The following is a 24,682-nucleotide window of genomic DNA, read 5'->3' as shown; positions in this document are numbered from 1 at the left end:
TTCGGGAATAAACAGCTGTGCGAGACATGTTCATCATGGTTGCTCCTGCAGATGTGATCATGATGATTTAATAATGTCAAATGCCGTGATTTGGTTAGAATTAAGTTAATTAATAATAGAAGATGTGTTACCGGGCGTGCATAACGAATGAGTAAAAGTTTGAATTATTTGGAGTGATTTAATTTCGACAGTATCATACTGTAACGAATAATAAAATCATGGCACAGTGCAAGTTAACCCCACAAGAATTCATCAGTAACACTTTCTCACCGCAAGTTGCAGCCGTTTGTTCTCCTGCTGCAGAAAACACCTGTCAAAAAAATAATCTGACATTTATCGAACTCCTACAACCATTCTGCAAGTTAAATGCCGAAGGTAGGATTTTTTCATCGGTATCTAATTATCTTTATACATATGTAAACATTTTACAACTCTTTGTACGTACATTGTCAATTTCCTACTGTATCGTGATACAATTTAAAATTTGTCAAAAATTGAAAGATTATGTCTGAATTGAAATTATCTTACATTATATTGCTTGTGTTTTAAGGGGTGGTTTATGTTTATGACTTTTATAATGCATACATTTACTCATGAATACAGAATCAAATTTCATTCAGAAGTATGTAATTATATTGAAACTCTTCTCCATATCCATCCATATTTTTTATGCATTAGTATACCACGATATCAACGAACAAAATAGATAAAAGGGTTAATTGAGCTTTATTTATAACTCACGATTAGATAACTCTGGATTTCCTTTCACTGTCAATAAATTAATCCATTTTGGTTTCTTAGCAGTATTATTTGCTGCCAATATAACTCGCATTTGATGTTGAAATTTTATTTTTTCTGTAGAAAATCTCATCTATGTACTTTACGATTTGCGATCGTATATTCTGTTCATTTCATAATGGCAACTTTCTATAACTACTGTAATTTTGGTCCTGTATTCTCTGATAATTTTCAGGACACATCAAAGACCCACAAGGGATAACAGTTACCGTCCGCAACCTACGTGTTTCGGTTCAGGATATTAATGTTCGCCCACCTCAACCAACTCTTGCTAGGAAAATGCTCAATGAGTCAGTGAGCTCGTCCCAATGTGAAAGAACAACTACTGTTCAAAATGGTACAACGAATTTAGACATTCCTGTGTCTGTCCCTTGGTTTGAGGCTTGGAGAGAGATGCTGTTGGCCGTTCAATTCCCATCTGACCACGAATTCACCAAGCATTTCTTGGCCTGTATGATAATCGTATCAACTGCCGATGACAATCCTTTAGAGAAAATCCAGCACATGGGCAGTCAGTTACATCAAAGTGTTCCGGGTAAATTGCCTAAGTGGTTCAACAATAATGCCTTAAGATATTACGTACTGATTCACGACACCTTTGATGATGACCAAAACAAGTAAGTTCTCTAGTCGTGATATGTTACATGTTTCTATTTTTATAATACCACAACAGTTTTATTACATAGAATCTATTTACTTTTAGGGCAGAAACAGTCTACACTGATATGAAAAATATTTATGGACCTAATAACTGCTTTTTATTACAAATGAACTCAAGGCCGCCAGGGCCGTCAGATGATACTACACATTTACCAGATCCATGGTGTCAATTTTTAACCAAAAACTCAGATTTATCTGAAAGTAGCGAACAAAGTAGTTCGCCTAGGACACCAGCGGATACTAGCGGGGTATCCGCAATGCCTAATCAAGTGATGTCGGAGTCAGATAGGTAATTTGGACCCATTTCAAGATTTTTACTGCATTGTTGAAGATTATTGTTCGTTATTGATTTAGGATTATGTTGCATAGAACCTATTTTTCCACAGTATATCCTTCAATTGCAGATCTAGTTTGGCCGGTACCCCGATAGCGCCTCGTAATCCAATATTGGGTTCCCCAGACACATCTGATACAATAAGCCTTTCTTCGGATGTATCTGAATCAACAACTGGTCCACTTGAAGTTGGGCAAGAAGCAGTTGCCGTTATCGTACATCCCTTGAGCCCGGAGAACGAAAAATCCTTGGACAATTTTATTTCCTCCGTAACATCAAAAAGTCAGATAGAAAATAGTACCCCAATCAATGATAACGTTTGGGCAGATTCACCTAGTCAGCCAACCATTCAACATGGTATAAGATTGTCCTCTCAAGATTTGGAGAGATTAAGAACATTGATTACAGAATTCTGTTTGAAGAGTTTATTGCCATATGTAGAAAAACAAATCGGTCTACTCAGTGATATGATTTCAAATAAAAAAGGAGTTAGTAGGTCTCTATTTAGTGCAACCAAACGATGGTTTGTCACCAACAAACCTGGGGCACCTGGATCTGCTCCAGCAAACGCAGTAATGTAAGTACATGCGATATACATAAATATTCTGCAACATCGGTACTATAAGTCAATGCTGACAAAACATTCAATCGAGCTCCATTTAGTTATCAAATATTTTTAGCTACACAGCTGAATCCCCTGAACTTCAACTACGAAGGTTAGGAGACCTTTGTTTCATGTTTGGTCACTACTCTCTGGCTTATCAAGCCTATCACAGTGCGAAACGAGATTTTGCGGCCGACCAGGCTTGGTTGTATTATGCAGGTGCATTGGAAATGGCTGCATTGAGTGCTTTTATGCAGGGAGAAACGACAAGAAAATCAATCGAGTACATGGATGATGCAATATTGACCTATTTGAACAGTTGTAAAATGCCTCAGTTTGCGACTAGAGCTACTTTGCTGAGTGCCGAATGTTTAAAAGGCAGGAGCTTGTTTGGCGAGGCCGCTAAACAATTAATCAGAATGACCAGTGAAGACTCGGACCTTAGATCTGCCGTTCTTTTAGAACAAGCAGCATACTGTTTCATAGGATCAAAAATGATGAGAAAATACGCATTCCATGCTGTCCTGGCAGGACATCGATACTCGAAAGCAGGGCAGAGAAAACATTCTTTGAGATGCTATCAACAGGCCTATCAGGTTATTACACTCATATCTCATTTTAATTGCGATTATCATGATTTTGTTTAATAGTTTGGATAATTGCTAGCTTCAAATTTCAACACAATATCCAAGAATTTTTTTTAATCCGTTTCAGGTCTACAACAATCGGGGCTGGTCATTAGCCGAAGATCACATACATTTCACCATTGGAAGACAGGCCGCATCTTTGAAGCTGGTGAAAGATGCTGCGCAAGCTTTTGAAAGGTTACTTAGTATTGACAGTAAACAACCAGGTCCTCAACAAGCAGCTTTTCTACGAGAATTTCTTCACACTCATAATGTACATGTCTCTTGCACGTCACTTTATATGTTATGTTTGTTCGAATTTTGAAAGGCTTTGTTCTTTTCAGTTGTTATTCCAAGAAGAGATGAAAGATTCGAATGTTCTTCCAGTTCTACCATTGCCGCTCATAAATAGTAATGAAATCAAAGTTCTATTTGGTCCACTGTCAAAACCGGAGCAAAACAGTATTCCAGCCAGTCATGTTTCCTTCAATAGTGATGATACAGAAGATGTCCGATGGTTTAAGCTAGAGGAAATCCTATTGTTGGAAGCTTCGGGATCTGTGCCAATGATTTTCAAACCTACCGTTGCTCTATATTCTAGTAGAAGCAACAATTCCACAAAGCCGAATGCGATTTTAAATGAACCTGTACACTTTTCCATAGAATTGCACAATCCGTTGCACATACCACTTCCTTTGTCCGATATGAAGTTACTTTGGTCCTTCAATAAATCCGAACAAGAGCCTGGGAACGAAATTGATGCAGCAGAAAAGACTTTCTCGTTACAGAGTAATAAAGATTCTGAAGAGCAATCAGATCCAGTTGAAGTTCAAAGTATTGAAGCAATTGTATTGCAGCCAGATTGTAAACAAAGTATTGTCTTATCTTTGATTCCAAAGCAAATTGGCGAAATAAAAGTCCTAGGACTTACTTACCATTTATCTAACCCTAAACAAGCAATTGTGGATCAACCCATAGTTAACCCAAGCATTAGTATAGCTGGTAAAAGATTATTTGAATTGAAGGGACCAAAGTTGAAAAATGTGAAAGAAAAACCTGGTGCAAAGTTATATGGAGAAGACTACAGATTAGAAATGAATGTTGTCGAAGGAGCACCATTTGCACAAGTAAGAATATTTTTTAATTCAAACTTCAATGTCTTACCCAATTATTGCTGTTTAAGAGGGTACGCAAATTTCTTTGTTTTGTCACCAACGCAACATCAGTTTTGATCAAACATTGTCCATTTCAGCTCTCGTTTAGTAAACTGTCTTCTGAAATGTTATGTGGCGAAATGCAAAGAGTTGAAGTCACTTTAAAAAATATTGGAAATGCACCTTTGACGAATATTTACATCGGTTCCACCAATCCGAAACTATTTTCTCTGGAGAATCAGCCGACAGCTTCTGATAATGGTAAGTAAGTCGTACGTTTTACTCTTTTGAAAAATGTAACGAGTATCTGTTTTCAACCCCTCCCCCCCTTCAGCAAAAGCCACTGGTCTTGTAACAAAAATTCATTTACCACCATCCACAAATGGTAACCTGAATGTCGGAGAGACTTATAAAATGCCTCTATGGGTTCGGGCACCACACAAAAAAGGAAGCCACCAACTAGACCTATTATTTTACTATGAAAATGCAAGGCCCAAAAGTACTCCAAAGTATAGATTGAGTCGGCACACGTGGCAACTAACGGTGTTAGATTCACTGCAGATATCTGCAACTGTTCGTAGAAGTGCTGTCACTAATGAATCGCTTTCTACATTGAATTTAATCGTTCAAGTTAAGAATACAAATCAAGTTCATGATCCATTCATGAACGAAATAGCGTTGACTAAGGTGTCTTTGAAGAGTAATTCATGGGAACTGACTGATTCTACGGGTTTACCATTGGACATGCAAATACAGCCACAAGAAATTTCACACTTCTTTTTAAAACTGAGGAAAAGAAAAGAAGATACACCTGACTTTTCAGAGGTCTCCTTAACGACTGAAAAATCTTCAGAGTCAGTTACTGATTCGCCATACATAGACTTTGTACAAAGAAGAAAGATCAAACCGTTGAATTGGTATGAATCACAAAGCGAAATGCAGCATCAGCAACAAGTTCAACTACCCGAAAAATCACCGTTCGAATACAGTATGAGGGTCGATTTCACGATTATTCTACGCTGGAGAGCAAGTATAATGGAGGCAGGATCTTTAACGAGACATGCAATAGGGCAGCATCATGTGGATCTAGAAATATTAAACAAAATGTACAAACATCCTGATGAAGTTAAAGTACAACATGACTTGTACGGCGGTCACCTAAGAATTTTCGGCCCGGACAGAAATGTGCCGGATTCAACGACTGTAGTAAAAAAAGATGACTTCACAGAACTAGAACTGCAACAAAACTTAGTCACGTACGCGCTTCATCACTTGCGACAAGCTGCGCATAATTTCAAACGTAGTCAATTATGTATCCTGCCAGTGGAACTACGTTTGCAAAACAATTCGGGAAGCGAACTGGATGTTCAAATAAACACAATTGGAACAAGCATGTGAGCCCTTTCTTTGATATATTATTTGATAAATTTAAATTTTCTGTTTTACAAATTCGAACAATCGAATAAATTTGTCATGTAGGCTGATTTCAGATTTATCTTTTCAGTCAATCTCAATTACCTAGTATCAAGTCTCAACTATACTCACCGCAAGGATTGACCTCATTTCGATATATCGCTCACACAGCTATCAATTGTCACTTGGAACCACATGGCTGCCGGTCAGTTGCATTAAAAGCTTTAATAACGACTCCTGGGACCTACGATTTGGCATCCAGGGTAGAAGTATCTGTAAAAGTTGTAAGTAGTAACAAATTTATTCCACAAAAATGGAAATTAGAAAGCATATGCATCGTTAGTGATGATAGTCTATAAAGAAAATGTCATTGAAATTGATTCCATTTAATAATTAGTTCAAACTTAGCAATATTTATTCGTAATTTTACGGAAATGAAATTAATATTGGGAGTTTATGTCTAGCTTTGACTAGTTGAATAATCCCTATTATCGGTTGATACACGGCATCTGGTATAGCTACATTCATGCAAATACTTATATATAATCATTTTCTGAAACAATCAGAACATTAACACTTGAGCAAAGTTCGGAGTACAGCGTTATACATCAGAATAAAATATAGAAAACCAAGTTATTCTCATCCATGAGAAATGCAGTCGTATCCGATTTCGTATGTTTGAATATGAATTTTAGTATTTTTCATGGAGCGTTAAGGGTAATTAGAAATAAAATCACACCATTTGTTGACTATGCATACTTCAAATTTAATATACGATTCCCTTAATTTCAAATCATGATTTTATTCCACAGTACCATATGATATGTACTAACAGTGCATGGAACTAACAATAAATATTAGGAAGGCAGTTTCTAATGATTACTAATAAAAACAGCACAAGTATCTCACTTATGCAATACTTTACAAAGTTTTATATTCATTGTACATGAATACATATCATCAAAAGGCCGGATGATATCTCGACAAATTTTGATTCTTGTGTCTCACTTGAGGTGCTCAATTAAATTGACCTTAACATGATGTACATACCTACATTCTACCGATGCAACTGAACCTGCAAATAAGTAATATATGATCACCATTGTAAATATTCTTGCATATAAAGAATTGATTAACGCGAATAAAAGTATTTATTGGATGTTACATTTTTAATTTTTATCTAACAGTCATTACAATAGATTAATCAATCAATACTTGTATGAATCTTTTCTTTCTGCAGTACCAACATGACATTTTCTGTATAAAAACGAATAACGGTCACCTACGTGCGGCAATATTATTATCTACAGGTCACAGTCGTAGGAGTTAATTTTTTCTTTTTTTTTTTTGTACTTTTGGAGTTTTCTAGCGTGTTGAGTAATGAGTGTATTTTACTCATAGATGAAAAAAATTAAGTTACACTTCTACTGTAGTAAGTACAAATAGAATCATAACTCTTCTATCGATAGAGTGGAGTGTGCCGTTTTGGAATAAAAACTCATACAGTAATGGGATGTAGATTATAAAAAAGTAAGAATGTAACACTTTTTGTTGAATAAATTTACTCTTAAAAGTAAGTGATGTAAGGGTCCCCAATATGTTGATGTTGGGTTTATATATTCCGATTGTATAAATTGATAACAGTAAACAATATAATAAAAATAACTATTATACAGTTAATTGATATACGCGTTAAATTTATTCTGAACTCATAAATTCTTCTAAACAATCGCAAAAATTCATACCTGCTTTCATTTTTCAAATAAAGAATATCAGTTAAAACACTGGAATAATAGAAATACATTGGAATCGTATTTCACAATATTTATTAACAATTTTTATCAATTCACAATCTCTTTTTCGCACATAAATACACATGTAGGTAGATTCAAAACTATCGTACTTTGGCTATAACTTGGATTAAAATTAATTAAGGATAAGTTTTTTTTCTTATACAAATTCTACATTTTGATTATTAATTATTTTAGCCCAACAACAACAATAGTTTTTTCAGCGTTAGCAACTTCAAGAATATTGGCTTATCGCGTGTCCGACTTTCATCGAGATACCCTCCTGCATCAGATACATCCGTCTCATCGAATGGAGCAGCCATCACTACCGCAATCAAAGCTAGGACCGCCAGCGATATCTGAAAGAGCAAATAAGGAAAAACAAATCAATAATAATATTGGTATATTTTCGTTATACAATTCGAATTTGTTTCCTTCAATTCTGAATGATTCTTCATACGAGTAGCACGATGTTCCATAGAAAATCAGTCGAATCCTTCGGTTGGAAAAACTCACTATTTCGAAATCATCATGTACTTACCATAAATGATTTCATCATTGTGTCTGTTTTTTCTCAGTTTTTGCTGGTCAATATTATTAACAAATCTACTGCGGTTGTAATTTTCCCAAGTCAGAAGCTCGTCAGCTTTTATATCATGGGATACTGAAATGCAGTGACCGAGTAGCAAAATTTATATCTCCAAACTTGGCATCCCACCACTCTCTAAAAAACATTTCAATCTTTCAATCTGACTGGTGTCAAACTTTATTTTTTTGTCTGATTATTATCAATTCTCACCAATGCCGTACAGGTGCTACATAATATACATAGAATAGAAGACATAATTCGACCCTGAGCATATGGTAGTTTTCTTTTCTCCGATCTTATACGAGACACACACACATCAGATTTATGGAAATATACTAAATAGGCAATGGTCGATCATTTATTGCGACTCGGTTATGCATACGTCGATTAAATATGTACCGGTCGCGTGTGAAAAATTAAATAGTATATTAAAAGCAATGGTATTTATAGATTATCATCGTATTTAACAGCCAAAAATGTCAAGATCGCATTTTGAGGGCAACTATGCTGCAGGTTTTGTTTAGTTAGCTACACGAATTCACGGACATTCAAGGTCATACTCTCTGGTACCGTAAATTCATATAAATAATGATTATATGCACTACAGCCTAATTGACTTCATTGAAAAGTACTCACATGGTGCCCAGTGGGCATCTTACGAAATTGAAATTTGTTTTTTATCGTGATTCATACTTGGGATTCAAAGTACAATAGTCCTCTGGACAACAATGGAATTCTCTTCCAGGCGACACATACTCTATTTGTATAAAAATGAATGGAAATCGTCGATACGAAGACGATAGCGATTAAAATTTGAATCTACTGAAAAATAGCGCAATACCAACGTTTATTCGCATGATGTTAAAATTGTTAACAGGATTTCTCGCGGACTTAGAATATCGGCGGTTGAATGAACTATTATATAACTGTCATTTATTTGCCTCATCAAAGATCATTTCTAAGTTTCATCTCAGTGAGATTATTCCGAATTTTAGGAATCTAAATCGGTCACGGACGCATTGATGAAATCTACATGCGGCTGCTGTTATTCTTTGTTATTGGGCAATACGCGAAGGCTAACTGGCGTTTTATACCCCCCAGGTATCCCAAATTTATGCAATAATAAGGCAATAATAATAACATCAAACTAAATTTTGAAATCACTAATAACTGTGATCAAAATTCATATAGATCTAATATATTCTATATAAAATTAAATTAGGTATATGAATCGTTGCGAAATTGTATTTTTTATTATGATATGTACTTATTATTTTTTCTTAGCAAATGCAGTGTTGTTTCGATGACATTACGAATATCATTCTAAGTTATGAATCGATAAAATAATTGGTCATTTCATCAGGTTTTTGTTGGTATAGTATCTTTCTTTTATTTATTCTTTTATTTTCAAAATTAATAATTACAGACTGTAGATGTATAAAATTTTTATCAAAATCACGAATAGTTATGAATCGTAAAATCAAACTGATCAAGAGGGATGTGAATAGGGTTGCTTAAATCTATTTGAAAATTTGCACCGCGATTTATTTGATCGTAATTTATTTTACCAGATAAATTAAGCTGGGTAATAATGCTGTCCAGATCCCTTTGATTCAGTTGTGATAATATCATTCTTTTATCGTATTCCAAATTTCTTTTATGCCTAATCGATAAATCACGCTTCAATCGCGATAACAAAGGTAATGCGAACACACTTTCGTGCAAAGGTGTATCATCTTTTCCAAATTCCAAACATTTTCCTGTCACGCAGAATGACTTTTCATTTCCCTTGCTGCAGGCAGTTCCAAAAGGAAACCAACCGTTCTCTCCATTGACCAAATAAAATCTGTGGGAGACGGTATCGTCCTGGCAAGCGACGCGGCACGGCCTGTCTGGATCCTCTGAAAAAAGAAAGGTTTAATTTATTTTTCTGACGGTGGCCCATTTAATTTGTTAACGGATCGGTTAGAAATTTTATTAGAAAATTTACCAATCGAAGGTGAAATTTGCATTCCCAAACCAGATAGACGTCTTACTCTCTCTTTGTATTTGTTGCAGATCGATGTTGCGAATTGATACGGACTCCTGAGGCGCCCACAACTCTGAATATTACACGTATTATAATGTTAATTCATTCGATCGTAGATTTAGATTACGAAGTGCCTGGAGTGGACTCGGCGAAGGTACCAATTGGTTTAATAATAACGTCACTCACATTCGAGTCGGGATCGCACAGTTGAATACTCGTCTCGTTGCTCTTCATTTTGAATCTATTCACTAATCTTATACCGATTCCTGGTGCGATACAATTGAAGTGACATCCACTCGCGCTAATCCAATTATCGGGTCTATCGATGTTTAAGTTTCTGGAAAGTAGATCGATATCGTCGTTTCTATCAATGAAATTTGTGTTTAGCGAATAGCATTTTTCTGGTAGATCCAAAAATTTATCGTTCTCGTAATCCGAACAGAGAAATTCCTGAAACAATAAAGACAAACAATCGCACGACGTTTCGGTGAGTGTAAACTGAAAATTCATCTACATTATTCGTAATTAATACCTCGCAACGACCTCCTATGCAATAAGACGTTTTATGAAACTGGTGTTTCCTGGTCCGGCATGCCGTACCATCAGGAAACGTCCACCCTCTAGTCTTCGATCCTCTGCTTTTCATGTGGCACCAAACGGTGCAAGCTTCTTCAGCTATGCATGAATATATTAAAACATGAATACCACTTTACTTAAAAAAATATGATGCTAAATTAAACTTACGATCAGACGAAACTCTTTGTAATCCGGTACCCGTCAATTCCACGTCAACTTCTTTGGCTCTAGCACAAATTTGATCTGCAAATTCGTTCACAGTTGTCGATGGAACTTTTAAACATTGGGCGGCTTTGCAAGCCACGTAACGTTTTTTGGGCCCGACACAATTTTCCTCGGTATTTTGTTGGCTGAAAAATATATTCAATGAACAGAGGTATTTCATCTAATCAATTCGTTATATTTGAATAAAATTAGATACCTCTGAGTGCTACAACTCCGAGTTACTACCCTGATTCCGGTACTTCCTCCGTCTAAATTTCTCTGTTCGTCATAGAGACATCCAGAAGCACATTCCGACACGTGCCAAGCGCCCCAAATTCCTCCAGAAAGTTTTTCCGTGCTACTACCTCCACTGGTGCTACCCAGGTGAGGAGAGAATCCATTTTTATCAATGCAACGCCCTCCGCGACACCACTGTAACATATTTTACGCAAATTATTATTGCTTTTTTTCCGCGATGATATTGTTTTCCGTTTTAGGAGGTGAAATTTTACCCTATTGTTACCGCAAGATGTTCCTTCCAATGCGGGGTGCGATGTCCAGGTATACCTATCGCGTTCGCAATGCATGTCTCTACAGATATCATCAAGAGGTTGTTGATCAGAATGTCTACTACCGAATCCATATTTTAAAATGCATTGTTGATTTGAATCAAATCTTTCGCCAGGTAGAGCACCTTCCGCGCTGTGATCCAATTGACCTCCGCTACTCCCATGGTCCAGAAGACATCTGGATTGACTGGTCCTGCAGGAAGTGGATTTAAAATATGTTTCATTCGGCATAAGGTATGCGCTAGTATTGTTTCGAAATATTTCAGCCAATATTAACTCACTGTAAAAAACGCTGCAAATAATTACGACTGCAAGGAGACCAAGTGATTTTGCCCGACCCTAGAGTCGGACTCATTATGTAACTCGTGGGATCGCATTGATTGTCGGAAGTCGAACCGTCGTGTCTCATTCCTAGGCTGTACGAGAGACAAGTTCTTCAATAAATTTCCTCTCGTGATTAGAATTTTCAAAATCGATCGACTTACTTGTGTCCAATTTCATGCGCGACTACGTAAACGCTCTCGAAATGTCTCCCTTCGTTTACGGTGCAGCTGCTCGTTTTTGTACACATTCCGGCGACCGGAGCCAATCCTGCAACGGAACACGAAGTGATGAATTGTAAAATAGGTAAAAAAATTGTTCATTCAAAAATTAATGAACGTGGCAATGCTGGTCATTAAAATTACCGACGACTTGAGAACTGACTTTTCCCCGTTTATTAACGACGTACAAATCTAGTCCGGTTAACATTAGAGCGTGATCCCAATGTCTGGTATCCTTATCTGTACCAGGATTTTCTCTCCCTTGCCATTGGCAAAAACTACTTAAATATTTATCGATATCATGAGGTCTGTTGAGTCCTGGTGGCTCGGCGTGGAGTATTTCTAATCGTTTTAAAACAAAATTTATTATTTGTCCCAGAGATGGGTCGTGGTAGAGTAGTTGTACCTGAAATACAATGGAAGAAACGCAATTAATTGATCAAAGTATAACTATACTTCATCTTATTACTTACCGCATTTATCATAGCCAATACAAATCGAACGAGTTCCCTCTCGGTATTTTTTGGATAATTTCTCGCCATGTGATGGTAAAGATCTCTGTCAACGAAAACTGCGGTTTCAACAAAAACTGGACCATTGTTCGTCCCTCGTCTTTTTCGTCTCTTCGATTCTAAAAAAGCATCATTCTCCAACCGAGTAGAGTTTTTATTCAACTCTACATTCCTAGCAGTCAATATTTTCTCTGTTACTTTTATAGAAGTGTCAATATCATTCACGTTATTACTGAGTGTACCATCCCGTTTAGAATATTTCTTCGAATTTGTCGCTGAGTAATCGATTTTCGATTCTGGATTATAAACGCTCAGGGTTTTCTTCCGTCTTTTCTTAGGCCCAGAATCATCGTAGCCTACAAGTATTCGTCTAGATATCACGTGTGCTCGTCGTTTCGAATCCTCAGTTTGTAATCTTTTTGGTAACGGATGTATCGTAAAATATTCCGAGCCCTCTCCAGACATAACGCCTCTCTGAAATGATAAATAATTGTTTTCTTTCGTTTATCGATTTTTTCTTCTTTATATTCTTCTTACTACACAATTACTCCAAACTGTATTAACAATTTGACGTCAGATGATCTTAAGTTTTATGATTATTATAAATTATTTTCTCTTCTTTTCTCTAATCACAGAACATTTGATCGTACAATGCCATCACAAATGGACACAGCGATTTCATCTCCGTAATAAAGGCAATCAAATTCATCCCTGTGCTGATCAGTGACGTCTTCAGTTCCATTCTCGCTCCTTCTGAGTAACGTGAATTCCGTGGAGACGATTGAATTCCTAGGAATTAATTCCGATAGCCAACTTCGTCCGAGACCATTAATGAATATGGTTTTGTCATCGTCTGATGTAAGTACCGGATAAATTATTTCAAATCCCGATGCTATAATAAAAATCAAAATATCTTTGAATAAAAGAAAAGACAAATTCTTTCAAACATTCGCTCGATGGCATAAAAATTTTTTTTTCAGGGTAATTGTATCCGAGAATCGCATAGATAGCAGGGTATAATTACACCGTGAAAAATTGGGTGAAGTTGCCCAACCGAAATTATGAGCTGCGCTGCGTCAAGAAGTACATTGTACATCGTATATCTTCGAGTAGTTGTGAATGGAGCGGGATGGCAATATTATGACAACGATAATGGTGATGTGCATGAAAAATGAAAAAAGAAAAGAGGAAAAAAGTTGCATCCAGCGAAAACAGTAGCAAGGAACAAGCCAGCTACAGAGTAAGTACACTAAGAAGATCTTAATCTGGGGCGCAACGAAAGTTCATTATTACGAGAATGCATATTTAAAATGCATGTGTAGTGCGCGGGCGTATGATATTTCATTACTACCTATATACCGCCAGGTATAGTTGTATAGAAAAATATGAAATAGGATATGGTAATTCGTGCCGATTGTTAGCGCGTGATGTTTATCGGTACAAGTATGATGGATTTTACTCGCTAACGAAGCTTGAGAATAATAACACAGAAAAAGAACAGAGAGAAAAAAAAATTTGCGTCTTTGTTCCCGTTAATAATTTTAATGAACGGACGTGAATGATTAATTATGCAACTTAATTTGGCAACATCGAGAGAGCGGCAAGGAGGGGGATTCGCGAATGGCACATTATATTGACAAATAACGTGTGACAGAATTTTTTTTCTTCTCATTGGAATTTAATTAAAAAATAATGAGATATGAATTTCTCTTTTTTCTTTTCATTCCTCTTTTCGCTTGTGTGGATTTAAAATAACTTTTTATTATACCTGGATCAGGTCCAACGAGTAATTCCCATTCCGTTTGAGATAAAAATTTCTTGATATTGTTACTTGTCACCTGAAAAGTAAAATTAAAAAATCGGGATATTTTAATAAGTATATACGGCAATATAATTGAATCGTGGGAAATCCGTTGATAAGTATCTATGTGTATCTATGAAGAGTGAAATCTTTTACAATTGTCAGTAGCAATCATACTGCAGCGATAAGTAATGATTATAATTAATAAACGTATAGAGACTTTAACTATAGCGTTGCACGGATAGGCACCGCGTCGCTCCGTTTGTTTTAATTCTGTAAATGAAAATATACTATACTATAGACATAGTTGTATCTACTACAATCGTGGATCTTCTTCTTGGCGTAACGGCATTTACGGTATCTCAAGGGGCATTGTACCTTGATTAAAACTACGTTTCATGGCCTATGCACTTTTACATGCATTTATCCAAACAAAGAATATATCATAAATGTACATATGTGTATAGCTGCAATGACACATAGAGCGAAAAGAAATTCTTCGTACAATACGCATGAGACCTTTGGTCTGAAAAAAAAAAATAAGAACTCATAGAGAAGTCTAAAGGTGAAGCTCTAGTTGCTGAATAAAATACGTAATTTGCAAACGATATCGTTGCAGAGAATCGGTACAACGCCACTTTGCTTTCGTTGTCCTACATAAATAATGTACCATTTCTTTTTTTTTTTTCAAAATTATACCATAATACTGACGTAGACAACGGAAAAAAGTATTTTTCTCCGCATTATACTTAAACACGAATCGCTTAAATCGCATGGGCATTCTTTTTCTCCACATGGAAAACTGAATGTGTAGTGGTCTCGTAGAATGCATGAACTGTATGAATGAAATAATACAATTGAGAACCAGTACCTAAAGAGCAAAAAACTGACCGCAGTTTGATACGATGAAAAACAGAAGATTCACGGTTCAACATCATCTCTCACCACAAAATCGAAGGAAAAAAGAAGATACAAAAAAAAAAACGAAATAAAAAACTTATGAAATAACTAAAACTGTTGTGACCGCTATCTGAAATTCGGAAAAAGATGACGAAAAATAAATAAAATGAAGTAATTCAACGTTGACGATCTGTTCGAAGACATTGTACTTTCGTCATGGTGGTCGAACACTGTTTTGCATCCGCGAATGGATTCTCGAGCAACTAATTTAAATTCTGAAGGTAGTTTTCAGCGACTTTAATTTTACAAAGATCCTAGATATCTGCTGTAATAGAGGCGGGCGATCCCCAATCTCTTAATCATCTGGTCTAGTTGTCGGTATAGAGTATGTGTATTGGTGTAATATATTATGATGTCAGGTCCAAAAATATACGCGAAAGCGAATTAATTACGACATTACTTTGCTGCTAAATAGATGAGAATTAATTCTTCCGCGTGTATACAATTATAAGAGAATTTAATGTGCAGCTTTCAAATAATTATCTATTTAAATTCAAAGAGCATTAACGCCAGTCCGACGTGTTACGTATATGATATTATACTGTATACACAGTTATTTTAGTATGGTTTCGATTTTATGCAATTTCGTGCTATATATTTATTTAGTTATCTATTTATTTTTACTTTTGTTTCCTCTTTGTACTCTTTTTGTTTTTTCTTTTCCTTAATCACTCTCTCGAGTTAATTAACTTCTGCAATATTTATTACATATATTATGCAAACTAACGTTCACCATGTGTATGAACATAGATATTGTAGCGCGCTGTATCTTCATTTTTGTTAACTTTCACAATTGTTTTAAAAGTGAAGAGATTCAAGGTATTTATATATTCACCCCCTCATCACGCCATGTATATCCAGACAACCTTTTTTTTTGTATTTTCTTCCTTTTCTTTTTCTTTTTTGTCTTGCACTTTATTTTTCATACATTTAAATTTATAATTATGTAATCGGAACAATATCATGTACAACATGATAATAGACTTATAAAATAATTAACAGTATGATAAAATTCAAGTCTACAAAATAACTATACGTAGTAAGTAATAAAATTTAATTTATTGCGAGATGTTATTATTTCATTTCGCATGTCTTGTCCTCAGGTTCTACACGTGGGGCGTGTTATTATTTCGTTACGGGGCAGAAGATAGGGTGTCCTCGGCCTCGAGAATTAGCGGGCACGAACGGGACGGCCATTGATATAACTGATTATCTTCAGTAACTCACGGCGTTGGAAACAACCGGAAAGAGATAAGCATACAAGACGAGGTGGGCTATACACAGGCATGTTTCCGACGATCTTTACGCGAGCAAACTGTCTTGTTTCTACTATTTTTTCGAAATCTTAAATTTCCATTCGAATCCCAATCGGAAATACTAGCGCTGTACCACCTGTGCAATTATTTTTCTTTATATCCGTTGCAGAAACTGATCCATTGAAGAGAGTGCGGATATAGAAATTTTTTCGAACACGGGGAAAGTATTATATCTGTTGGTTTACGTTGCTGCATTTAATCGAGGTGCGGCCAAAGCGATAGACGAACCGTGACTATTACCATCGTGCAGGAAGTAGATAATTTTTGGAGTCGTGTAATGAAACTGAAAACAAATTTGAACCGGCTTAACGCAAGAAAGGGATTGACCTAGGTACGTTTACTATTTTATCGTAACTCAATCTCATAGTAAACGAGTGTAGGAAAGGAAATTTTCTCTCCCCTGTAATGTACTTTGCATGTAGCTATACGGTGTATGGTTTGCACATGCAAAATTAAACTCAAGATTATCAGTTTCTATATAATTTCCACTTTTAACGCTGTCCGTTAATATTATATAGTAATAATAATCGGTCTCGTTGAATTGTTTAATATGTAAATTATTATTGTTACGGTATAATACATATACCTATATTGTACATTTTATAGGTGGTACACAGACAGATGTGTATTATGCAAAGGTCACTTACAACAATGAAAATAATTTGCCACAATAGAAGTTGCTATAGGATATACGATTTAATGATTTTGGGAGTCGCACGGGACGCGGATTGATATTGTCTATCCTGACCGTAGCTAGTTCGTTCACCATACAATTTCCATAATTTTTAGCTACTTTTTTCTCTGCTCCACTATATCTATACATACACTCTTTGTTGCGCGAATATAACTTTTGCTTTTTATCACCCACAGCGTACGTACGTATACGTTAATTCGTCTATGTGGTTACAAAAAAGAAAGATCATAATCACAGTAAAAATAAAAATGATAATTGTAATAAAAAACAAGAGCTAAATAAACTGAAATAAAATGCAAACTATGAAGTTGACGAACCCTGCGACCTTCGTTTTGAACTCTACGTTTTTGTCCCCGCTTTATAATGAAGCAATTACAAAAATATCTAAACACAACAATGATATAATCAGTACGGCGCGGCGGGACGGTCGACAGTGAATAAAAAAATTAACAAAAAAAGTAACGAATAAAACAAAAATGAACAAGAACAAAAAAACCTATTGTGGATATGCATGGGATAGTACACCGCTGCATACTTCTATCCTAGGTACCATGGTACTTGGCACTATACTTAAAGTTGTGGTTAGTAGAACGAAGAAGCGACACGCGTTGCGAGGAACGGGTACGGTGCTCTTTTTAATCTTCTCTTCGTCGTAGCCAGTTAATTATTCTCCCTAATTTAACAGATGCTTCAAAAATAAAAGAAACATAACGACTCACTTCTCGTTCTTTACGTGTTCGCCAAGTTTTTGTACGATAAAGAAAGAAAGAAATGGAAAGATACCTTGATCATAAATTGTAATCTGTATAGATCCCATTGCCTATGATATTAATATTTATATGAACAGAAATGATCGATGCCAACCATCGATTGATAATATTAGAAACAATAATTGGTACATTGGTGATATGAACTCGCAGTATCAATCGGTATAGAATTTAGGTCAATCAACGAACATTGCTGCACGGTACGCATCATAGCTTGTCTTTATGATTATATTAAAAAAAGAAAAAAAATGTAACTGAAAATGTATGTACCTACGCTTAAATTTGTTTCGATTTAAAAATCATCCATTGTTTTCGCTCAATTGCTGCCATAATGTTATTTGAATTATTTTATAGTTATACCGGATATTTATTGTCCGGTGATGCTATCGATCTCGATTGCCAAACTTCCTTCGAGTATATTAAATCCCTATTTCATATACGTACATACGTGTGATTGTAATATACTTGGAATTTTACTTTTATCGTAATAATTGAAAACGATTCTCTCTAAGTTATTACATATAAATGTGTGGTATATCTGATTGAAAAATGTATGTGCACACTTTGGAATATATTTAACTATCCACGCTGTTGCTTAATCCAATTCAAACGGCGAACCTAGCCCCCTAGTTTCTGGTCACTTCCGCTGATTCGCTATTTTGTAATTTCGCTTCAATGAACAATCTGTTGTTGCAATAATTTTTCATTCCATTATTATTGGTGATTGGGAATTCTAATATAGGTCATACGAATCACGTAGAAATAAGTTTCTGTGTCATTCTCAATCTATGTATACCCACACGGCATCTGAGCGCTGGAAAAAATCAATAATCGATTGAATAGTTTCAATTTCTCTCGCCTACGGTTCGTATTGAACTCACCCGCATAGGCGACACTGCCGGTCGAGATCAAGTCTCCCGCGTAAGCGATGAGCATTATTTTTGTGAAATTGATTATACCTTTCGATACATATGCATTATAATCACCGAATCATAATTAATTAATTACATGTAACGACTGAATTCTTGATTATTTATTTATTGTTTTTCTTGTATATTCGAGAGATAATCGACAGCAATTTTAATTGTAATGCGGATAAAATTATGAAAAATAAGATGAAAAGTAATTGAATATGTATCAAGGTATCTGGTTCATGGAATTAATCTTCCGTTCAATCGATTAATCTTTGGAAAGTTTGAGGGAAAATAATGAAGCGAAATAACTCTCATAGAATTCATATGTGCGGTTTGTTATTAAATCATTTTGAGTAAAAATTTTGCGTATAATATGCATCATTTCTGTATACATACCTGTATTCCATCTTCTTGGCAAGTTACAACGTACAAAAGGAGAATTTCAATCTGTAATGCCCACTTCATATCATCACTGATTTATCTATTAAACAACGATATTTTTATGTTGCAAAAATATTTGGCATTTTATATATTATATGTGTTATATATTATAGTTAATGAAAATTGAAATATTTTTGTTTTCGTACCAGTTTAATTCCTTTCTATGATGAATCTGAGTAAAAATGAGCTAATTTTTTTGAAATTTTTTTATCTGTAGATGACTTGTGATTGGTGGTACTACTGTTCAGAAATTTACGTTGCTCGGGAACCTGCGGTTAGCGAACTGGCTGCTGAATGTGTAACACCTCAGATGATGTTACCTCCTCCCACCTATGACAGGACGCCAGAGTGATGCTCCCCCTTCGCAATTTGTTTACATTTATTAAACATAGCCATGATGGTAATAACATTATTTATTTGTAATATCCTTGAAACTCTTTGCCGATTATAAAATTCTTTATCCTACCACCGGCGCCTACGAATCTTCTAAGGGGTGAAACTTCAATTATCCTGTGGGATTTTTGATGAAAAATATAGAGAATTATGGGTGTAGTCCTTTCGATACCGTACTCGATGTATTAATTATGAAGCACAGTAGACGCAATTTGACAAGCATGAAAGTTTTCTACTCTTTTGCTTCAGATTAGTATTGGGATGAGAAATTTTCTTCTTTTACAGAAAGGAACGGACATTCAATGAACGAGTACTTTGAGTCGCATTCGATGATGCACATAAGCTGCTCGACTTGGAGTATCTGAATTTGATTCAGAAACACGAATCCGCCAAGTAAAATGAGCAGAAAATGGATCTCGAAGAAATATCCCGATTTTTTCACGTTTTGAAGCGATGAATTGGCGATCATCGGAACAAGTTGCGATTCAATTCTTTCATGATTCTTATTCTGCGTTCTTTTCTGTTTCGAATGAGAATCTTGTTACTATTATGAAGCGATACTTCGTGGAATTATCAAATTGACTTTTGATGTTGATACAATTGAGAATAATGCAAATTATATTGAAGCACATTTATTGAAGATACAAAATTCTTGGTATGAATTATTCAATGTAATACATGATGATTTATGAATAAACGGAACCCACCCGAAGAATGAATTGTTCAAACGTTAATGATATCAATACGCCCATCGTTCATTGACATTTTGGATTGGAAACACATCATAGCGCATGCCATGTCATCAAGCTCTGACTCGTTACGCCTCTTCAGATTTTCTGTTCTCCTGATACCAAAAAAAATTTCTGGAAGAGATTCTACACACAGGATCGAATGCATACACAGCATCGAATGCATACACAGGATCAGGCACCCGGTCTCGGAATACCTCCTCGGTTTTTCTGTTCTCCTGATACAAAAATAAATTTTCGGCGAAAATTTTATCCACAGGATCAGGAACCTGGCTACGAAATACCTCCTCGTTTTTTCTGGTCTCCTGATACCAAAAAAAATTTTCGAAAGAGATTCTACACACAGGATCGAATGCATACACAGCATCGAATGCATACACAGGATCAGGCACCCGGTCTCGGAATACCTCCTCGGTTTTTCTGTTCTCCTGATACAAAAATAAATTTTCGGCGAAAATTTTATCCACAGGATCAGGCACCTGGTTCCGAAATACCTCCTCGGTTTTTCTGTTCTCCTGATACAAAAATAAATTTTCGGCGAAAATTTTATCCACAGGATCAGGCACCCGGTCTCGGAATACCTCCTCGGTTTTTCTGTTCTCCTGATACAAAAATAAATTTTCGGCGAAAATTTTATCCACAGGATCAGGAACCTGGCTACGAAATACCTCCTCGTTTTTTCTGGTCACCTGATACCAAAAAAAATTTTCGAAAGAGATTCTACACACAGGATCGAATGCATACACAGCATCGAATGCATACACAGGATCAGGCACCCGGTCTCGAAATACCTCCTCGGTTTTTCTGTTCTCCTGATACAAAAATAAATTTTCGGCGAAAATTTTATCCACAGGATCAGGCACCTGGTTCCGAAATACCTCCTCGTTTTTTCTGTTCTCCTGATACCCAAAAAAATTTCCGAAAGAGATTCTACACACAGCATCGAATGCATACACAGCATGGAATGCATACACAGGATCAGGCACCCGGTCTCGGAATACCTCCTCGGTTTTTCTGTTCTCCTGATACAAAATTAAATTTTCGGCGAAAATTTTATCCACAGGATCAGGCACCTGGTTCCGAAATACCTCCTCGTTTTTTCTGTTCGCCTGATACCAAAAAAAATTTTCGAAAGAGATTCTACACACAGGATCGAATGCATACACAGCATCGAATGCATACACAGGATCAGGCACCCGGTCTCGGAATACCTCCTCGGTTTTTCTGTTCTCCTGATACAAAATTAAATTTTCGGCGAAAATTTTATCCACAGGATCAGGCACCCGGTCTCGGAATACCTCCTCGGTTTTTCTGTTCTCCTGATACAAAAATAAATTTTCGGCGAAAATTTTATCCACAGGATCAGGCACCTGGTTCCGAAATACCTCCTCGTTTTTTCTGTTCTCCTGATACCAAAAAAAATTTTCGAAAGAGATTCTACACACAGGATCGAATGCATACACAGCATCGAATGCATACACAGGATCAGGCACCCGGTCTCGGAATACCTCCTCGGTTTTTCTGTTCTCCTGATACAAAAATAAATTTTCGGCGAAAATTTTATCCACAGGATCAGGCACCTGGTTCCGAAATACCTCCTCGTTTTTTCTGTTCGCCTGATACCAAAAAAAATTTCCGAAAGAGATTCTACACACAGCATCGAATGCATACACAGCATGGAATGCATACACAGGATCAGGCACCCGGTCTCGGAATACCTCCTCGGTTTTTCTGTTCTCCTGATACAAAATTAAATTTTCGGCGAAAATTTTATCCACAGGATCAGGCACCTGGTTCCGAAATACCTCCTCGTTTTTTCTGTTCTCCTGATACCAAAAAAAATTTTCGAAAGAGATTCTACACACAGGATCGAATGCATACACAGCATCGAATGCATACACAGGATCAGGCACCCGGTCTCGGAATACCTCCTCGGTTTTTCTGTTCTCCTGATACAAAATTAAATTTTCGGCGAAAATTTAATCCACAGGATCAGGCACCTGGTTCCGAAATACCTCCTCGTTTTTTCTGTTCTCCTGATACCAAAAAAAATTTTCGAAAGAGATTCTACACACAGGATCGAATGCATACACAGCATCGAATGCATACACAGGATCAGGCACCCGGTCTCGGAATACCTCCTCGGTTTTTCTGTTCTCCTGATACAAAAATAAATTTTCGGCGAAAATTTTATCCACAGGATCAGGCACCTGGTTCCAAAATACCTCCTCGTTTTTTCTGTTCTCCTGATACCAAAAAAAATTTTCGAAAGAGATTCTACACACAGGATCGAATGCATACACAGCATCGAATGCATACACAGGATCAGGCACCCGGTCTCGGAATACCTCCTCGGTTTTTCTGTTCTCCTGATACAAAAATAAATTTTCGGCGAAAATTTTATCCACAGGATCAGGCACCTGGTTCCGAAATACCTCCTCGTTTTTTCTGTTCTCCTGATACCAAGAAAAATTTCCGAAAGAGATTCTACACACAGCATCGAATGCATACACAGGATCAGGCACCCGGTCTCGGAATACCTCCTCGGTTTTTCTGTTCTCCTGATACAAAATTAAATTTTCCGCGAAAATTTTATCCACAGGATCAGGCACCTGGTTCCGAAATACCTCCTCGTTTTTTCTGTTCTCCTGATACCAAAAAAAATTTCCGAAAGAGATTCTACACACAGCATCGAATGCATACACAGCATCGAATGCATACACAGGATCAGGCACCCGGTCTCGGAATACCTCCTCGGTTTTTCTGTTCTCCTGATACAAAATTAAATTTTCGGCGAAAATTTTATCCACAGGATCAGGCACCTGGTTCCGAAATACCTCCTCGTTTTTTCTGTTCTCCTGATACCAAAAAAAATTTTCGAAAGAGATTCTACACACAGGATCGAATGCATACACAGCATCGAATGCATACACAGGATCAGGCACCCGGTCTCGGAATACCTCTTCGGTTTTTCTGTTCTCCTGATACAAAAATAAATTTTCGGCGAAAATTTTATCCACAGGATCAGGCACCTGGTTCCGAAATACCTCCTCGTTTTTTCTGTTCGCCTGATACCAAAAAAAATTTCCGAAAGAGATTCTACACACAGCATCGAATGCATACACAGCATGGAATGCATACACAGGGTCAGGCACCCGGTCTCGGAATACCTCCTCGGTTTTTCTGTTCTCCTGATACAAAATTAAATTTTCGGCGAAAATTTTATCCACAGGATCAGGCACCTGGTTCCGAAATACCTCCTCGTTTTTTCTGTTCTCCTGATACCAAAAAAAATTTTCGAAAGAGATTCTACACACAGGATCGAATGCATACACAGCATCGAATGCATACACAGGATCAGGCACCCGGTCTCGGAATACCTCCTCGGTTTTTCTGTTCTCCTGATACAAAATTAAATTTTCGGCGAAAATTTTATCCACAGGATCAGGCACCTGGTTCCGAAATACCTCCTCGTTTTTTCTGTTCTCCTGATACCAAAAAAAATTTTCGAAAGAGATTCTACACACAGGATCGAATGCATACACAGCATCGAATGCATACACAGGATCAGGCACCCGGTCTCGGAATACCTCCTCGGTTTTTCTGTTCTCCTGATACAAAAATAAATTTTCGGCGAAAATTTTATCCACAGGATCAGGCACCTGGTTCCGAAATACCTCCTCGTTTTTTCTGTTCTCCTGATACCAAAAAAAATTTCCGAAAGAGATTCTACACACAGCATCGAATGCATACACAGCATCGAATGCATACACAGGATCAGGCACCCGGTCTCGGAATACCTCCTCGGTTTTTCTGTTCTCCTGATACAAAATTAAATTTTCGGCGAAAATTTTATCCACAGGATCAGGCACCTGGTTCCGAAATACCTCCTCGTTTTTTCTGTTCTCCTGATACCAAAAAAAATTTTCGAAAGAGATTCTACACACAGGATCGAATGCATACACAGCATCGAATGCATACACAGGATCAGGCACCCGGTCTCGGAATACCTCCTCGGTTTTTCTGTTCTCCTGATACAAAAATAAATTTTCGGCGAAAATTTTATCCACAGGATCAGGCACCTGGTTCCGAAATACCTCCTCGTTTTTTCTGTTCTCCTGATACCAAAAAAAATTTCCGAAAGAGATTCTACACACAGCATCGAATGCATACACAGGATCAGGCACCCGGTCTCGGAATACCTCCTCGGTTTTTCTGTTCTCCTGATACAAAAATAAATTTTCGGC

General features: G+C 36.6%; 2 protein-coding genes and 1 long non-coding RNA gene across 11 annotated transcripts; 2 read left to right on the top strand and 1 right to left on the bottom strand.

Moving 5' to 3' along the window:
* The first annotated feature begins 21 nt into the window (after window positions 1-21).
* LOC105684228 (trafficking protein particle complex subunit 8) lies at window positions 22-6,748 on the top strand. 2 transcript variants are annotated; one of them, XM_020851317.3, is made up of 10 exons: window positions 22-375; window positions 974-1,415; window positions 1,502-1,747; window positions 1,845-2,369; window positions 2,473-2,992; window positions 3,111-3,296; window positions 3,367-4,149; window positions 4,275-4,437; window positions 4,511-5,570; window positions 5,681-6,748. In XM_020851317.3, the coding sequence occupies exons 1-10, from the start codon at window positions 219-221 to the stop codon at window positions 5,946-5,948; spliced, it is 4,350 nt and encodes a 1,449-aa protein (XP_020706976.2). In that variant the 5' UTR covers window positions 22-218; the 3' UTR covers window positions 5,949-6,748. The 2 variants fall into 2 exon arrangements, with proteins under 2 accessions (XP_020706976.2, XP_012252846.2); XM_012397423.4 differs by having other exon boundaries at window positions 23-375; window positions 1,863-2,369.
* Window positions 6,749-7,645: 897 nt separating this feature from the next.
* Window positions 7,646-20,398, top strand: LOC110116897. 8 transcript variants are annotated; one of them, XR_007277922.1, is made up of 14 exons: window positions 7,646-7,780; window positions 8,964-9,069; window positions 9,253-9,341; window positions 9,767-9,883; window positions 10,027-10,151; window positions 11,070-11,161; window positions 11,275-11,387; window positions 11,463-11,580; window positions 13,036-13,258; window positions 13,381-13,640; window positions 16,265-16,430; window positions 16,587-16,808; window positions 19,511-19,693; window positions 19,972-20,398. It is a non-coding gene; the product is annotated as an uncharacterized LOC110116897 (long non-coding RNA). The 8 variants fall into 8 exon arrangements; XR_007277919.1 differs by lacking the exon at window positions 9,253-9,341; XR_007277923.1 differs by lacking the exons at window positions 7,646-7,780; window positions 8,964-9,069; window positions 9,253-9,341; window positions 9,767-9,883; window positions 10,027-10,151 and adding exons at window positions 10,305-10,484; window positions 10,835-10,949.
* LOC105684215 (A disintegrin and metalloproteinase with thrombospondin motifs adt-1-like) lies at window positions 9,339-19,577 on the bottom strand. Its single transcript, XM_012397400.3, has 15 exons — window positions 19,440-19,577; window positions 19,249-19,333; window positions 14,169-14,238; window positions 13,051-13,292; window positions 12,362-12,874; window positions 12,033-12,294; window positions 11,832-11,937; window positions 11,628-11,762; window positions 11,290-11,539; window positions 10,995-11,209; window positions 10,742-10,923; window positions 10,530-10,672; window positions 10,184-10,447; window positions 9,959-10,070; window positions 9,339-9,869 (listed from the first exon to the last, which is right to left on the bottom strand). The coding sequence occupies exons 2-15, from the start codon at window positions 19,315-19,317 to the stop codon at window positions 9,424-9,426; spliced, it is 3,009 nt and encodes a 1,002-aa protein (XP_012252823.3). The 5' UTR covers window positions 19,318-19,333; window positions 19,440-19,577; the 3' UTR covers window positions 9,339-9,423.
* Window positions 20,399-24,682: the final 4,284 nt, after the last annotated feature.

The sequence above is a fragment of the Athalia rosae genome, chromosome 4, assembly GCF_917208135.1.
Source record: "Athalia rosae chromosome 4, iyAthRosa1.1, whole genome shotgun sequence".
Classification (NCBI taxonomy): Eukaryota; Metazoa; Arthropoda; class Insecta; order Hymenoptera; family Athaliidae; genus Athalia; species Athalia rosae.
Note: the sequence above shows the minus strand (reverse complement) of the source record. Positions and strands in the feature narration are given on the sequence as shown.